At 43.7% G+C, this 18,150-nt stretch overlaps 1 protein-coding gene and 1 long non-coding RNA gene across 2 annotated transcripts; one reads left to right on the forward strand and one right to left on the reverse strand.

Annotated features, from left to right (window-relative positions):
- Positions 1-1,406: 1,406 nt before the first annotated feature.
- LOC138958011 (uncharacterized) lies at positions 1,407-2,698 on the forward strand. The gene is made up of 2 exons (XR_011453266.1): positions 1,407-1,614; positions 2,437-2,698. It is a non-coding gene; the product is annotated as an uncharacterized lncRNA (long non-coding RNA).
- Positions 2,699-3,807: 1,109 nt separating this feature from the next.
- LOC138958003 (uncharacterized) lies at positions 3,808-10,120 on the reverse strand. Its single transcript, XM_070329030.1, has 5 exons — positions 9,523-10,120; positions 8,383-8,677; positions 7,515-7,700; positions 6,352-6,583; positions 3,808-4,125 (listed from the first exon to the last, which is right to left on the reverse strand). Exons 1-5 carry the CDS (start codon positions 9,575-9,577, stop codon positions 3,883-3,885), a joined length of 1,011 nt encoding a protein of 336 aa, XP_070185131.1. The 5' UTR covers positions 9,578-10,120; the 3' UTR covers positions 3,808-3,882.
- Positions 10,121-18,150: the final 8,030 nt, after the last annotated feature.

Raw genomic sequence — 18,150 nt, forward strand, 5'->3', positions numbered from 1 at the left:
CTTATGAAACAATTCAACGACATGCTACACAGTAGTAAAGGATACCACTTTCTGCCTCTCAAACATAATATGTCTCCTGCTATCAAAATAATCTGATGGAACGTCGTTGAAAGTTGTGGTCACTTCTTGTCAAAATAGGAAAATACTGTAAAATAAACGCCTACAAAAATCTGTATAACCTTCGACATTCTTCAAACTGCAGACGATACACCAAAAATCCACGATCATCTCAACAGGTAGGGTCAAAAACCTCTCTTTGAGTAGTAGCATCAATAGTATACGTACAGTGGAACCCCCCTTTTAGGACCCCCCTCCCCCGATTTAAGACTCCCTCCCTTTTAAGACCTTGTTTTCTCAGACGTTCTGTTAACAACCTCTGTTAACAACCTCTGTAAATCAACTCCATTTTACGACCCCCTCCTTTTTATATTTAGTCAAGTTTTGACTAAATATTTTAACATCGAGGGGGAATCGAAACGAGGGTCGTGGTGTATGTGCGTGTGTGCGTGTGTGTGTGTGTGTGTGTGTGTAGAGCGATTCAGACTAAACTACTGGACCGATCTTTATGAAATTTAACATGAGAGTTCCTGGGTATGAAATCCCCATACGTTTTTTTTCATTTTTTGGATAAATGTCTTTGATGACGTCATATCCGGCTTTTCGTGAAAGTTGAGGCGGCACTGTCACGCCCTCATTTTTCAACCAAATTGGTTGAAATTTTGGTCAAGTAATCTTCGACGAAGCCCGGGGTTCGGTATTGCATTTCAGCTTGGTGGCTTAAAAATTAATTAATGACTCTGGTCATTAAAAATCTGAAAATTGTAAAAAAAAATAAACATTTATAAAACGATCCAAATTTACGTTTATCTTATTCTCCATCATTTGCTGATTCCAAAAACATATAAATATGTTATATTTGGATTAAAAACAAGCTCTGAAAATTAAATATATAAAAATTATTATCAAAATTAAATTGTCCAAATCAATTTAAAAACACTTTCATCTTATTCCTTGTCGGTTCCTGATTCCAAAAACATATAGATATGATATGGTTGGATTAAAAACACGCTCAGAAAGTTAAAACAAAGAGAGGTACAGAAAAGCGTGCTATCCTTCTTAGCGCAACTACTACCCCGCTCTTCTTGTCAATTTCACTGCCTTTGACATGAGCGGTGGACTGACGATGCTACGAGTATACGGTCTTGCTGAAAAATGGCATTGCGTTCACTTTCATTCTGTGAGTTCGACAGCTACTTGACTAAATATTGTATTTTCGCCTTACGCGACTTGTTACATTTAGTTACATTTTTTCAAGATCTAATTTTCTCAGATTGTTTAAGGTCTTAAAAGGGGGGTTCCACCGCACCCCCTGATAACCCCTCACTGTTCAATGACTGAAGAGACGGCCACCCTAGGCGACAATCTACGCACAATCTGCGTAAAATCATCTAGCATTTAGGATGACCCCTCGTATGTTGTGTGCGATGCAGGCGAGGGAAGGCGAGCCCTGCACGATGAAAGCTCAGTGTGCGGCTGATGAGTGCTGCCAGGTCATCAACATCGTCGTGGCCAGCAGGAAAAGACAACTCGTTGATTTACCTCCAGGGGGCGCTGGTAAGCTAGCGATTATATCGTCTAAACGTAACGCTATTTTGAATCTTTTGGTTTTACAAAGACTGAAATGGTGGTTTGTCAAACAATCTCGTTTGACTTTCCTATAACTGAATAACGGTTTGTTGAACTATAGTCTCGTTCGAAGAAGGTCCACTGAGGTTCAAACTATTTAATCATCGCCGTGACCTGTGTCTTCAACATCATAATAAACAAATTCCGACAATAACTCCGTCGGGTTTGCATGGTTTGTTGGAGAGTGAATACCCTTGCCAAAACCTCTGACAAACATACGAGGGGCCAGTCATTAGTGACGGCCGGGTGTGTCGGAAACACGTGGTCCTGTCCATGTGTCCCGACACACCCATCCCACGTGGTTGGCTCCTCCAATGTTTATGAGAGGTTTTAACAAAGGATATTGACTCTTCCACAACCCATACAACCCCGACTGGGAGGATTTCCGAAAATCGTCTGTTGTCACAGGTTTACAGGGAAGTTTGCGTCATCACTCACACACACACACACACACACACACACACACACACACACACACACACACACACACACACACACACACTGGTAGTAGCAGAAGAAGTAGCTGTACTGGTAGGAGCAGTAACTGTAGTGCCACAGCAGGTCGTATTGTTGGCGATTACCAGTATGTTGTTTCGATGTATTCTAAACAACAAAGTGACTGTGGTGAGATGAACAAAGTTTATAAAAAAATAAAAAATAAAAAAAAATAAAAAAAAAGATTATCTGTACTCACCGATACAAGAACAGCACAAGACAGTACGAATTTTCAATGTATTCTTTTTTTCCCAGGTACATGCCAACGCTACAAAAAAGAGGGCGACCTCTGTGATTCCATCGCTGTCATGAACGGCTTCTGCGGCTGCGCAGATGCTCTTTCCTGTCGCGTGGTTCGTCTTCCGGGATCAAACCAAAATGTCGGCCGCAGAGGCGCGCTACCGCCAGGCTATGCTGAGAAATGCGTGGCTAATTATGGTATGATCTTTTAACTAGTATTTGTTTAACTGTCAGAATTTGTCAAAATACTGAGTCTCGTCGAGAGGCAAGATCCTGACCTTCTCTCCGACGAAGCGTTCAGTTTATGGTGTGATAGGTCACGTCAGCCAGTCTAAGTCGCCGACAACTCTCTCTCTCTCTCTCTCTCTCTCTCTCTCTCTCTCCACACACACAGACAGACGGTATATATGTTCCACCCCAGTGTCACCACAGTGGCGCGTAAAAGACCTCGGTCCTTTTTTCAGTTATAAGTGCGGGTGGCTGGTTACACCTACACACGCACACACCCGGGTGGCGCGACTCTTGCTGCTGCATGCTAGCTTTCCAATAGGAGGAAAGCCCCGAATTCCCCATCAATGGGGTAATAAAATAAGATCAATGAAATGGAGTGAAAGAGACGTGTGGTGGCTGACATGATGGGTTACACAGTGAGTCTCACCTCTAAGGCCAAAAAAAAATTGTCTGTTTCTGGTAACATGGCTAAAACAAATAGGGTCGGTAGGTAGGGATTTTTTTTAAATTTTTTTTTTACCCCAAATGTAGACCAATAAAACTAACTTTAAAAATCGCGCAAAGAGACTGGATTCACTATACATAGAGACAAGACACTCAACACATTTACAAATCGTCAGCGGACTTTCGTTTTCACACGTTTTTGTTGTTCATTTTCTCACCCTGTCCTTTACCACCAAAAAAAAAAAAAAAAAAAAAAATGTGAGTTTGGAAAAAAAAAAGTTTAGGGTCGGCGCCGAAATTTAGGGTCGGTCGGGTGACCAGAAACAGACACATTTTTTTTTTGGCCTAAGCCAAACACATGTATTGTTACAGTGCTGCCCGTACTGACACGACACCCTTGTCACTAGGCAAAAGTGACCCAATATTGCAGGTGACCTGTCATGGCAGGTATACTTCGGTCACGAATACAGACAAAGGGACGACAGAGGATGTCCTTTCTTCACGGTGAGATGTCGCTTTCAGCGGAGAGACCTGGTATTGATCACTGTAGGTTTTTTCAGTCACTCTCCTTCTCTCTCTCTCTCCTTCTCTCTCCTTCTAACAACAACAACAACAACAACAACACCAACAACAACAACAACAACAACAACAACAACAACACAACAACAACAACAACAACAACAACAACAATATTAAACTATTACTCACAAAAACACTTTCATTCTTCTCTTTCAAAGTTTATCCAGCGACTGTACCACCAAAGATATTCTGCTAGCAGTAGGAATCTCAAACTCTACTTTCAATCACAAAATCAATGCGACTGTTGGTAGTTTGAGATTTCCCACACAAAGATCTGCTTTCAGTTCCACTGCTAACGTCTGGCAACATATCCATGACCATCATTCTTCGCCAGCCCAGGTCGAAGTCAGACTTGATGCCGTTGAGGAACCATAGCCACGCCTTGAGAGTCTCGGCGTGTGTGTTCTCGGCCAGCTTCGTCACAGCGTACAGCAAACCCATCACGTAGCACTGTGGAGGAGGAGACATAAGACATACGTAAAGGTTATACATGCCGAGTCTCAGTGAACACGAAAAACAATGGTCGAAAATAATCGGATCATGAAAAATTCGAGCTTCAGCAAGCTACTTCAACTGACCTCTTTGTTTTGAATATCCACCGAGATAGCCAATTGTGTAGCCTATTTACTTTCTTTTGTTTTTCAAGAAAAACAAGTCGCGTAAAGCGAAAATACAACATTTAGTCAAGTAGTTGTCGAACTCACAGAATGAAACTGAACGCAATGCAACGCAGCAAGACCGTATACTCGTAGCATCGTCAGTCCACCGCTCATGGCAAAGGCAGTGAAATTGACAAGAAGAGCGGGGTAGTAGTTGCGCTGAGAAGGATAGCACGCTTTTCTGTACCTCTCTTCGTTTTAATTTTCTGAGCGTGTTTTTAATCCAAACATATCATATCTATATGTTTTTGGAATCAGGAACCGACAAGGAATAAGATGAACGTGTTTTTAAATTGATTTGGAAAATTTAATTTTGATAATAAATTTTATATTTTTAATATTCAGAGCTTGTTTTTAATCCAAATATAACATATTTATATGTTTTTGGAATCAGAAAAAGATGGAGAATAAGTTGAACGTAAATTTGGATCGTTTTATAAAAAAAAATTTTTTTTACAATTTTCAGATTTTTAATGACCAAAGTCATAAATTAATTTTTAAGCCACCAAGCTGAAATGCAATACCGAAGTCCGGGCTTTGTCGAAGATTACTTGACCAAAATTTCAACCAATTTGGTTCAAAAATGAGAGCGGGACAGTGCCGCCTCAACTTTCACGAAAAGCCGGATATGACGTCATCAAAGACATTTATAAAAAAAAATGAAAAAAACGTCTGGGGATATCATACCCAGGAACTCTCATGTCAAATTTCATAAAGATCGGTCCAGTAGTTTAGTCTGAATCGCTCTACACACACACACACACAGACAGACACACACACACACACACACACATACACCACGACCCTCGTCTCGATTCCCCCCTCTACGTTAAAACATTTAGTCAAAACTTGACTAAATGTAAAAAGGAGTTTTTGTGCCACAATTTGGTCGAGTCCTTATCACTCTGCCAGTCTACCTGCGCTGGTGAGTGATTAAAATGCGCTGTTATATAATTCCGTGAAAATCCTTAAATTTTGCTAACATTTCATAGCATTTTCATAGCAGTTTGGGTTGGAATAACATCAAGTACACCGTTATGCTGTTGTTCTGCTGTGGCGGTAAAGGCAGATACTTTGGTGTTTCATGTTTTCGTTTCGCTAAGGAAATTTCTTCGGTCGAATTGAGTAGCAGACGAACTTTTGCCCCCGTGTTTAAACGTCAAATACTGTATAGAGTTCGTTTTTCTGAGGCAAAACTGTGTATGAAACCACTTCTGAAGTTGAAGGGATGTGTACATTTACTTGCGTTGTTCTGTTTATGAAAAAAAAGTATTGTTGATAATTGACCAACGGATTCAAGTCTTTTGTGGAAGTGGCCGAGTATGTAAAAATCCGAAAGGCGGACAACTCTCCAGTAAAAGTATAAGAGTTACTTGCCTTGAGACCTTTTTCGCGCAAATGGTTCGTACAAGGTAGATTTCGATTAAAAAACAACCGAACTTATGGATTTTATATTGAATTTCGTGTGTTCAAGACTCTAGTTGTTAGTTCGAATGCGGTTTGCTTGTGTTGTCTGCTCCAGAGATATATATTTTGTACATTTGAGCGTTCGGAACTTTTCAGTCGCTGAAAGTAGTCCCCGCAAAGTGTGGTGGCTGCTCAATCCATGAGCTATCGAGGCTTCGGGCTGGTTGCGGGGTAGTTATTTTTTGGTTGCTGTGTGATTATCGGAAAATAAACACCCCTTTCAGTTCACAGATGGAAAGAAGGGGGGAATAAGTACTACGAGGCTACACGGCTCAGAACTGAAGGTTGTGGGACCCACGATTTCGATCAACTGGCCCCGGCCTGGCATTTTGATGCAAGCTTCTGTTAGTATACAGAAACGTAGGCTCAAATGCTGTTTTATTTCATGGCTTTACAACAACAAAACCTTAAACAATTTGCTTATCTGCTGTATAAATGCAAAGCAGCAACAACACCACACACACACACACACACACACACACACACACACACACACACACACACACACACACACACACACACACACACACACCACCCCCAGCCAACTGACCTCAGTATACCTGTCGTTGGTCAGCCCATACTCTTTATGGCGAGCACCAATCTTGCGGATGACGTGACTGACGCACTGCGGGTTGTCCAGGTGATCCACGGCGATGCTGAGCGTGTCCATGATGTGCCGCATGTGACACTCCCGACACACATTCTCCATCTCCGCTGTTGCTTCCGGGGACGACTCCAGGAACGGAAACTTCTGTCTAGTGGAGGGGGCTCTCAGGTACATTCTGGAGGGAAAACGTTCATGCATGGGTAAGTCTAGAAATGGGAACTTAGCTTCTGTCTAGTGGAGGGGGCTCTCAGGTACATTCTGGAGGGAAAATGTTCATGCATGGGTGAGTATAGAAATGGGAACTTCTGTCTAGTGGAGGGGGCTATCATGTACATTCTGGAGGGAAAACTGATGTTCATGCATGGGTGAGTATAGAAATGGGAACTTCTGTCTAGTGGAGGGGGCTCTCAGGTACATTCTGGAGGGAAAATGTTCATGCATGGGTGAGTATCAACGGTGTGCGTGAATTCTTCCTCATAATATACCGAGACGGGTGTTTTTTTTCTTATTTTGTGATTGATACCTTTGCAGGTGTCTTACCGTATTTTAGGTTTACTCTGATACAGAAAATCGATGTGTGCTGACTAGGTCCATTTGTTCGCATGCTTTGCCAAGACCAATTTGATCCGTCTCGGGTTTCGAGCTTCTAGTTCCAGGCCGACAACTTGATTGAACGTTTTGATATCGCTTGACGCGACTTGTTTGGTACGTGGCTGCAAGTGGAGGGATGTTCGTACCCTATTGATTTAAATGCCTGACCAGATCTCAGATGGGCTGAGACGAACTTCACGGGAATGACTGTGCTTTTATGATGTGACACAAGAAGGATAAGGATAAGATTTCATATAGTCCCGTGAGGATGCGTACATGGAAATTGGGGCTGCTTTCTCACTGGGGACAGCGAGCTGCCATACAGTATACGGCGCTACCCATTGTTTGTCTTTTTCCTGCATGCGTGTATTCATGTTTCCAAGCCCTGAGACTTTCGCTGTGAACTTAGGTTCTTTATCGTGCGCATGCGTGCACACGGGGGTGTTTGGACACCGAGGAGAGTCTGCACAAATTTGGGCAATGGCCAATGCAGATTAGCGCAGGAAGTAACCCACTTGAAAAAGACGATGCAGAGTGTGACGGCGTGTCCCGGACGCAGGTCGGCCCAGTCTTGCCAGGTCTGACGTATCGTGACTCGGTCTCTGGGCGTCAGCACTCGTCGCTCTTCCATCAGCGGGATGTCCGCCCCTTGCAGCATATCAAAGCTCATCTCAAAGCTCTTCCCGGCAGCGATCGCCACCCTGTGTGCCACACAACAAGCAAACAGATCTAGAAGGTGACAATATTTCCAAAGCTTACACGGATTGTTCTTCCTGTTGAGCAGTTTTGACCTCAGCACAGTCTATGTGCAGTTTGACATCACTGCCACCTCGTTTTACAAGAACTGCAAGGAAGGTGTACCACATTGCACCAGTCTTTTGGGACCGTTGGTGAGCTATCTCCAAAGTGATTGAACGGGAAAATGTATTTGTCGGCAAAAAGAAAAAGCCTGTGAACACAGTACTTACCTTTGACGAGTGAATAAGACGCCGATCTCCCATGCTTAAGTTTGAGTGTTCAAATCCCTGGTAGGTAAAGGGTGGAGATTGTTCTTTTTTCCCGCGTCAACTACTGTACATGTGCAGACCTGCTAGTGACTTTATCCCCCTCTGTGTGTACACGCAACCTAAAGACCAAGTACGTACTGAAAAGATCCTGTATTCTATGAGGCAGTTTGGTGGGTTATAGAAACACGAAAACACCAAGTATGCATCCTCCGGGGAAATAGGAGTATGGCTGCCTAAATGGTGGGGTAAAAACGGTCATACACGTAAAAACACACTCGTGCAAACACACACACACACACACACACACACACACACACACAAAGCACGAGTGTACGTGGTAGTCTCAGCCCATGATCGCAGAAGAAGAAGCACTAACCTTTGCAAGGTGACATTGCTCCGTTTGTTCTGGGCCGGGCCGCCATATCCCACGCTGCCTTCCGGCGATCCGTATTTGCTAGATGCGACGATAGAAGACAGGGTCCCGTGGCCAGGGGGCAAGATGAGCAGAGTTCTTCTAATTCTGCTGACGGATTCCTCCTGGTGGTGTTCCGAGGCATACAACACGAGCTCCTTTACAAGCTCGATTTCTGCCTTCTCCGTTGACGATATCGATATGCTAGGACTTTCTGTTCTCTCTTTAAGTTCGCTCGCTGGGATCCCCGTGCTGTTTTCTGAAGTATCAGCGTCACTCAGTCAAGACAAGAGCACAATCATTATGCTTCAGTAGTGGATACTGTGTATGTGGTTGCAGGGGCGGATCAGTTCATTTTATGGGGGGGGTTTCCAAAAGTATATTGTGAAGATATGGGTGTGAAGGCGCGAAGCGCCGAGCCGACGGCGCGAAGCGCCTAGCTTGCTAGGGGGGTCCGGGGGCATGCCCCCCCGGAAAATTTTGAAAAAAAGGATGCAAAATGGTGCAAGCTGGTGCATTCTGAGGATGATCATTACCAGTTCCAGGCAGCAGATTTTGTCACTGATTAATACCCACAAAATTGAAACTCAACCCAAAAAAACACACAAAAATATTTTTATTTTTTGGCTGGGGGGGGGTTTCCGGAAACCCCAGAAACCCCCCCCTCGTCCGCCCCTGGGTTGTGTGTGTGTGTGTGTGTGTGTGTGTGTGTGTGTGTGTGTGTGCGGTGTGAATGTGTATGTGTGCGCGCGCGCGTGTGTGTGTGTGGATGTGTGTGTGAGTATGTTTGTGTGTGTGTATATGTGTGTGTGAGTGTGTGTGTGTGTGTGTGTGTGTGTGTGTGTATGTATGTGCGTGTGATGTGTGTGTGTGAGTGTGTGTGTGTGTGAGTGTGTGTGCGTGTGTGTGTGTGTGCGTGTGTGTGTGTGTGTGTGTGTGTGTGTTAGGGCTCTGGGAGGCCAGGAGGCTGAACTTCACAGTACATTTCATGATGAGCACTGTCAAAACTATTTCTTGACCGAATGCGGATGATTAATTAGCAATGGAAAGAGAGAGGTAGAGAGAGATAGACAGACCGACAGACAAACAGACAGATAATATCACCGTCAGCAAATTGTGTCTTCTTTCCCGTTCTGAATTTTATAGGTTTACAACCCATAGATGAAAAATCCTGACCAAGTGTAAATTTACATCACGAGGTGAGCTCGGGTTGATCACAGTGTTGTCAAAATCCAATCTTCTCCCTCTTGCTTTTAGCTAACGAGGTCAAGTCTTGCCGGTTCCTTGATGTCGGCAATGTCTTCTTCCCATTTATAATCTCGTTGTTCTGTTAAAAATTCGGATTCAAACATGTGTTGCACAGTGATAATCGGAAGGATGATTCCACGCGAGATTACACAGTCCCCCTTTCTTTCTTCCCATAATTATTCCATGTGTGGATGTGACGGATAGTCTGCGTGTCGAGGATTGCTGGTGACGTCAAATCACGGTGTCTAAAAGTCTCGGCCAGACTATTTGGAAGATCTGCACCTGCTCCGCAGTGCTCTTCTAGACTTCTTCGCACACGTGCTCACCACAGGAGCTTGTATCAAAGCGCCGGTCGTTCATTATTTACTCCTTCATCCGTGCTGTGCCTTACTACTACTATGCACTGCTAGTCAGTCTCAGTAGTTTCGCCAGTCTTTCTGTTGATCCAACTGATTTCCACATGTTGTTTCTTGTCTTGTGTGTTTGTTGTGATCTAGGGGGAGTTAGGTGTATGTCAAACACAGCGTAGGTCTATTCAAACAACAGTTGGTTCACACGACCTTTGTCAACCCCCCAAGGTGTTTTGTCAGCCTCCATCTGCCCATGTAACGATATCCGTTTTCTCACCAGCCTTGTTGATCTCGTATCAACTCCACACTGCTATACCCCCCCCCCCCCCCCCCTTTCCAAGTACTGATGATCGACCTTTGGTACTATACACTCAGGGGGTCTAATTCGTTCAGAAAAAAAGGTATTTTAACTTAGAAATATACTCCATCGAATAATCCTTCCCTGCCGTAATTCAAGGGACGTAACTAGAGGGTGCATGTTTTCAAAGTAATCGTATTTTGGAATAAAACCTATCGAATTTCTCTGCAATTTTTTTTACTTGCATGAAACTGACATGTTTTCCCCTCTCAACTGAATAAGTGTAGCCTACCGCTTAAGTAGTATTGTTACACCCTATCGGCGTGTGTTACGCGTGATTGTTCTGAAAAGTGACTATTACATGATTGTTCTGCTATTTATTTCATCGTAATCATGTAAGCCCTCATACGTGATTGTTCTGAAAGCTTACTGATTTATATGATTGTTCTGAAACTCTACTAAAGGTAAACTTGCTTCACCCGTGAAATGTTGTCAGATATGGAACAATATATATACCCCTGCCCAACGAAGTTGGAGGGGGGTATACTGGATTCACTTTGTCCATCTGTCTGTGTGTATGTCTGTATGTATATGGAACAATGTTTTGATACAATGATTCTAAATCTTAAGTGATATTGATATTTATACCCCAGCCAAATGAAGTTGGAGGGGGTATACTGGATTCACTTTGTCCGTCTGTCTGTGTGTATGTCTGTATGTAAATGGAACAATATTTTGATACAATGATACTAAATCTTAAGTGAAATTGATATTTATGCCCCCGCCCAATGAATACAAACTCAACAAGTAATACGTTTCATACATAGAACATGTCTTCTTTATTGTTCTCAACTCAAAATTGAAATTAAATGTTCAAAGACAAAAATTATTTATAATCTTCAAAAATTTAATGATTCTTCTTGAGTATTCCCAACTCAAAATTCAAGTTACAGGTTCAAAGGGACACATAAACTTTTGAATTTTCCCCTTTGCCATGCTTAGGTGGCTAGGTCACCAAAATGGATCGTTTAACCCCAGAATATTTATATTCCAAACTGCCGGTCCTGGTTTCCGATGTAAATCCTTACCACAGACGACGCCCTCTTGAACGTAAGTTTCCATTGTGCAGAAGTGAGTTATATAAATCTTCATTTTTTCCTTCAACGACAGCTTTGTGGAATAATCTTCCAGAAAATATACAACAAACGCAGTCAGTTGGTGAATTTAAAAGGTATTTGACCGATGGAGATGTTGTTGTTCCACCGTATTATTATTTAGGCAACCGCCAGGGACAGGTACTTCACAGCAGGTTGAGATTAAACATGAGCGATTTGCAACAAGACTTAGTTAACCGACACCTCTCTGATAATTTAGAATGTACGTGTGGAGCATGCCCGGAAGATTCTGAACATTTCTTATTACACTGTCCAAAATTTAAAGAACATAGAACCATTTTATTCAATAGTCTGCCAACACACGTTCTGGACTGCAAAACACTCTTGTTTGGAAATACTGATTTAACTATATCTTTGAACACGAAAATATTCTCTGTTGTACAAGACTATGTTATGTTAACTAATCGCTTCGGCTGATATTATATTAACTGTGCAATTGATGTAGCCAGGCATTCTCTCCCTCCCTCTCTCTCTCTCCCTCTCTCTCTCTCTCTCTCCCTCTCTCTCTCTCTCTCTCTCTCTCTCTCTCTCTCTCTCTCTCTCTCTCTCTCTCTCTCTCTCTCTCTCTCTTTACCCTATTTGTATAAAATATAATTAAAGATTATCAAGATAAGTGTTGAAGCTATCACTTGTTCGCCATGTTTTGCTATCTGAATGTGTATTGATTATAAGTTCAAGAACGTGTCCATAAGCAATCTGCTTGTCAACGTTCTCAATGTTGTTATTGTTTGAAACGTGTGTATGAGAATTTGAATAAACACGCTTAAACCAAAATGGATCGAAAGGCATGGCAAAGAGGGAAAATGGAAGCTTCAACAAATAATTTTCACAAATGAAACTCTTTTTTTTATGAACTAAAAATTCAAGTGGAGAGGGGATGAGAGACTGAGGAGATGTCCGGGGTTGCGAGATGGGTGGGGAGTCTGGGCTATAAAGTTCTTGCACGCGAGACAATATACTTCTTTTTGTGTGTGTGTGGGGTGGAGGGGGGGGAGTATTTTGTTTATCAACCCTCTCTCTCTCTCTCTCTCTCTCTCTCTCTCTCTCTCTCTCTCTCAATCTCTCTCTCTCTCTCTGTATTTTGTTCATCCCAAATGTTAGGGGGGGGGGAAGGACATGTTTGCCCCCCCCCCCCCCGGAACAGCTGCCCCCCCCCCCCCCCCGTTTCCGACGCCAGTGCACTGAGTACATACGCACACACACACCACACATAGGGGAGACCGGGGCTAGTCCGCCCCCGGGGCACATCCGTATTTGTCTGTTTATTCTTACGTTTGCCACCTTTAAGTTTTTCACACCATGTGAGAATGGTGTCCCTACTTCCCGCCATATCCTGCAGAAGTTCAGAGGTTGCCCGCCCATATATCGTGAGTACAGATCACAAAAAGTGTTTTTCTTCATTTTTGTAACATGAAAAGCTCAACGCTCTCTAAACCTGATAAAGGTTCTGAGCAGAGAGTCGTGGGCAGCCGGAAAACCATTGATCCATCTTGTCCGTGCCCTTGTTCGGTCGCGCCTCAGCTATGGCCAAGAGGCTTTCTTTGCAGCTCCTGACAGTCAGTGGGTAAAGCTTGAAAGAGTAGAAAGAGCCGCTCTCAAAGTGGCGCTGGGGGTCCCCAGATCGGCAGTCTCCACTCTACTTTACCAGGAAGTGGGATGGCTGCCACTGAAAGAGGAATGCCACCTCAGATGTGCACAGCTGGCTGTCAGAATACACTGTGTCCCAAACACGGCAGTGGAAGTATTTACCCCAGACATGGGAGATACCGACCACATGCAATACAAAGCTCTTGAATCCAAGACTCATACATACCAAACAGTGCTCCCAATATACAACCATGTGAAGGGCATATGGGAACAGAGTGGCCTGTCCAAGGAAAAGCTGGTCACAGGTGGTACTCTTCCTTACCCTCCATGGCTGCTTGAAGCCCCAAATCTGATCGTAGACTATGGAGACGGCCTCAAAAAGGCAGAAGACCCATTGCTGCTAGCCACAGTTGCAAAAGAAAAGATCGATCAACGATTTAAAAGCCACCTACAGGTCTTCACAGATGGTTCGATCCTGCAGTCAGGGGAGGCTGGGTGTGCCTTGTCGATTCCTGGACTTGATATAACACGAAAATACAAGCTAAACAAGGGGATCAGCATCTTCTCTGCAGAGTTATTTGCTATCTACATGGTCTGCACACTGATAAACGATCTGCCAACCCCACCCCTGGAGGTGGTCATCCTTACGGACTCAAAATCCTCGTTGCAAGCACTTGCACATGGCACCAAGAACAGAGGAGAGATGCAAACTGAAATTCATTTCTTAGCCCACCAAATTATGACAAAAGGAACAGACTTTTCCCTCATGTGGCTGCCATCCCACACAGGAATCCGGGGAAATGAAATGGCGGACAGAGCAGCAAAATCAGCGGCTATGTCAACCATGCCAGTGACAGACATTCGGCTCTCCTGCCAGGAAGCCAAACTGCTGCTAGCCAAGCTAAAAAGAGAGGAAAGAGAGCAGACACTGTCACAAACATGTGAAGAGAGAGGATGGATACACCTCCCCTACAATAGGAAAGGGAACCACCTCCCACTCCCCCCGAGACCCATGAGCCTGTTGCGTCGCTTGCGCACGGTCAGCAGCCGCATCTACTGGGACAAGGTAGTCTGTCAGTGTGGCAAGACTGGACACCTCACACACGTGTTTGAAGGTTGTGACACTCTCAAGGAAGAGATGTCTAGTCTCATCCGCTACAGAAGGGAGAATGCTCTCAGTCTGGGAGACTTTCTCCGCCCACACCCATCACTCGGAGAGAAACCGATGATGGTCTTGGTCACCAATTTGTTCACCTCAACTGTTGCGAGCTGGTTCTAGTGTGCTTGCAGCAGACCCAGCACAGCACAGATCCACTTCTGGAATCTTAAGCTAAATGTGTCCCAAGACACACATTTTGTAGTCCTGGCATCCTGAAAGGCAGAGGCCCCAACCTACAGGTTTGCTACCATACCAAAAACGCCTCCAGACACGGGAACTTGGGAGAAGAGGCAACAGCTCCGCTTGAACCTCAGAAACCAAATGTGCCTCCAGACACACAGATCCCTTAGACGGCCGAGGCTGTGGCCTCCAAGGTTCTCTTGTACCAAACCGCCTCCTGACTCTGCATCAGATTGCTTGCGCTGACATCTGCTTACATATAGACCCACATTAAGTCACCACCGAGTGGTAGACACAGACGACATTTGGTAGCACTGACTGCCAGCTTCACGGTAATGCGTACCCATATAATAGCGCGGCTCTGCATGGGTGGGAATGTTCTGAGCAAAACACTATGTGTTACTCCATACCCCCCGCCCTCCATGGAACTTCTTGACCCCAAATTACTAACTGACGACTACATTGTGAAAAAAGGAAACTGGATCACATGGGTTCACGATGGCTCAGGGGTAAGATAAACCACGCACAAATAAATTCTTTGAAAATTGCTCGCTCTTTACGGAGGGCACCTAGGATGTTCTCAAGCGGTGAGTGTTAGGGTTTTTGTACTGTGTGTAAAAGCCTGACAGTATCTGTGATGGTTTACGGGAGGCTTACTGTGCCTTTAACTTAGAAATGCACTTCATCGCAAAATCTTTCCCTTTCGTCATTCAAGGGAGGTAACCAGTGGGTGCACGTTTTCTAAGTAATCGTATTTTGAAATAAAACCTATCAAATTTCCCTTGAATTTTTTTTTACTTGTAAGAAGCTGACATGCTTTTTCTCTCTCTAATAAATCTACTGCTTTGGTGTGGAGTCGATGCGAGTTCAACAAAGCCGGTGAGAAAACTGGTCTCGAGGGGAAAACTGACATTGTTACACCCTCTTTTGGTGTGTCATCACAGCTGTGCTTCACTCACTGAGAGGTATTGTGCGACCAGGATATAGGTCACTGGCAGTCAGTTGGCACTGGTGAAGAGTCTAAACGGGGAGTAACCTAACGATTGAAGGAGTAGTCTTCCTTGTTAAAATCGCCCAAAGAGTAACTTTATATGCGACTTACAATACAGATAGTGTACCCAGAATACGACCTTTTTGTTAAATAAGTTCTGAAAAACGAATAAAGTGCACTTGGCAAAAATTCTAATACTTATTGGGAAGGAAACGTCAAGTGCGCACAGTACTACAAATGAACGACCTGCTGTAGCCAGTTTTGTGGTATGTTTTGAAGTCAGATATATTTCAAAATAAACAGAGATCTGCAAGTCCTCACCAATGTAATCTATTATTACAAAAAATTTGGCGCGCGCGCCCTGGAATCTAGGTAGAGCGCAAACTTAAAGATGAAATTTAAGGGTACTAGCTGAACTTGTCAAATCAGGTGCACGGAGCCCCCGGGGCATTTAGTCATACCTCAGGCAACTATCCGTTAGAAGAACTACCAAGTTTCATTGACTTGCACCCAAAGAGTCAAGAACTGCGATTTTTTTACGAATTAATTTCGTACTCGGACCCGGCTGGTCTTGGCCTAGTTTTGGCTCACGTAAGTGTAGCCTATGCGATCGTAACTTTGTCTGTCTGTGCGTGTGTGCGTGTGTATGTCTGTGGTAGAAACTTTAACATTTGAAGACGTCACATTATGGCGTAAGAGGGTTAGACGTCACGCGAAGGAATTACTGAAAGTCTCGGTCATTGTTATTTTGAGCGGGCCGAGACTAGTTGGCAGTCGTGTCCCTGTAAGTTACAGGCTACATGCAGACAGACAGATCTAGATCTAGTGTCTCGCTTTCTTGCACAGTGTCACCTATGCTTACTGTGTGTGTGTGTGTGTGTGTGTGTGTGTGTGTGTGTGTGTGTGTGTGTGTGTGTGTGTGTGTGTGTGTGTGTATGTGTGACGGAGTGATTGAGTTTGTGTTACTGTTTGTCGATTTCTTACGTGAGCCTTGAAGGCTTCGCCTCTTGTTGGATCTAAATTTAGATCAGGTAGATCACCACATCATGCACAAAAAGACACGTCACTAGCAAACTATGTCAGACGTCATCATGAGTTTGTGTAAAACGAAATGGAGGCCGGAATCACTCAGTTGAATCGAACTCCGACCAAACACCACGTAATAACTAGGTTAATTTATGCACTCGCGTGAACAAGAAACTGTCGAGCTTCGCAGATGTCGTCGTTGGGTAGTTTTGGGTTTGTTTTACTACCATAGGAGGATTTTTGAACTGTAAATGCACTCAGCTGCAACAAAAACGCAAAACGAAGGCTGTGAGCTGCACTGTGCCTTTAAGAAGCATGCAGATTCAAAAGTTAAAGGTCCAGACCATGCTGTTTTAGCGTCAAAAACGCTTCGAATCGTGTTCCTGCGCGACCGAACACTTCCCGATGTTTGCAGTTATAGTTAGAAAACCACTTTCTTACCGTCTTCAACAATGTTTGGTTTACTTCAGAATCTTGTAAGGCCGTAATCCGACGAATTTTGTGACCGAAGCGACGGATTTCTTCTCCAAAACGACCCGCCATTGTGCCGCGTGATCTTCGCGAGACTGGCTTATGAATAAATTATCCGTGACGTCACACAGTGTGAAGATGCCGTTTACCAACATGGCAACAAGCGTGACTGCAGACGAAATTGAACCGTACATGTTCGAACTACCAGTTTCTCTCCTCGAATCAAGCATGAAAGATGAGGAGCGGAGGCCACTTCCAGCAGTAGTGAAAAGACAGTGACGATGAAAATTGCGACTCTGTCTCAGCGATCAAAGGTAAACACGCCCGCTCTCTGTGCTGAACTTATCGTCTGCTTTCGAGTCTGTGCTATTTTTTCACTCTCGCCTTGTCAACGCACTCGCGAATAAGTGGGATATTGTTTAAGTGTTCATGCATTGCATTCACGAGTAAAAGAACAACAGCTCATCGCAGTTTTAACTGTTCTTGATTATTTCAGAGACTGGTGTCAGAGTGGCCACTGTACCTGTTGTATTGTGTGGGAGGGGCAGATTTGAGAGAGAGAGGAAGCAAGCCTGAGGTACATTGTAGAATGAAAACTTGCAGGGGAGCAAGAATGCATCACCAGCCACGAAGGTGTACATACAACTTTTTTTGAGGTGCCTATATTTGTTTGATTTTTAAATGTATGTATTTGTTGTTGTTTTTAAAGGCTATCAAGAAAACTGTTGTCATTTAAATGTGACACTCAGTCAAATATAGTTTCACACACACCAAAGAAACTACAATGGGAAGAAGGATAACTTCCTCATTGGGCATGCTTAGAAATGAGAATGGCTAAATACGAGTTATTCCCCTTTTCTACATGCTGACCAGGCTGTCTCCTGCTTTGTCATGACTAGTACAGTCGATCTTTCTCATGCTGTGACTTGCTTTATTTTCACATTTTCGGTATTTAAAACAGCAAACACACACACACACACACACACACATACACTGAAGAAGTTTCCATTCTGATTCGGTTATTTTATTTGGTGCTATATGTTTGCTTCACATTGTTTCTTTTACATTGCTTTAGGTATCCCAATTCGCTAAACACATCCATAATGCATGCATGGCTCATTCGAAAGAGGGCAACTGAATAACTGATGCCCAATAGCAATAAATACTGAACAACTGAACAATAAATAGCAATAAATGATGACAGCGCCAAGTTTTTAAGTACAAAGTGAAATCATGTGACTGGACAA

This window comes from Littorina saxatilis, linkage group LG2 (genome assembly GCF_037325665.1).
Source record: "Littorina saxatilis isolate snail1 linkage group LG2, US_GU_Lsax_2.0, whole genome shotgun sequence".
In the NCBI taxonomy this organism is placed as follows: domain Eukaryota; kingdom Metazoa; phylum Mollusca; class Gastropoda; order Littorinimorpha; family Littorinidae; genus Littorina; species Littorina saxatilis.

Excerpts from the sequence above, each read along its gene's own strand:
- LOC138958003 (XM_070329030.1), bottom strand. The coding sequence starts at position 9,577 with ATGGGTTGTAAACCTATAAAATTCAGAACGGGAAAGAAGACACAATTT. Across the intron at positions 7,701-8,382 it reads AGCAATGTCACCTTGCAAAG|GGTGGCGATCGCTGCCGGGA; the intron begins GTTAGTGCTTCT and ends TGTGGCACACAG. Across the intron at positions 4,126-6,351 it reads CCAACGACAGGTATACTGAG|TGCTACGTGATGGGTTTGCT; the intron begins GTCAGTTGGCTG and ends CCTCCTCCACAG.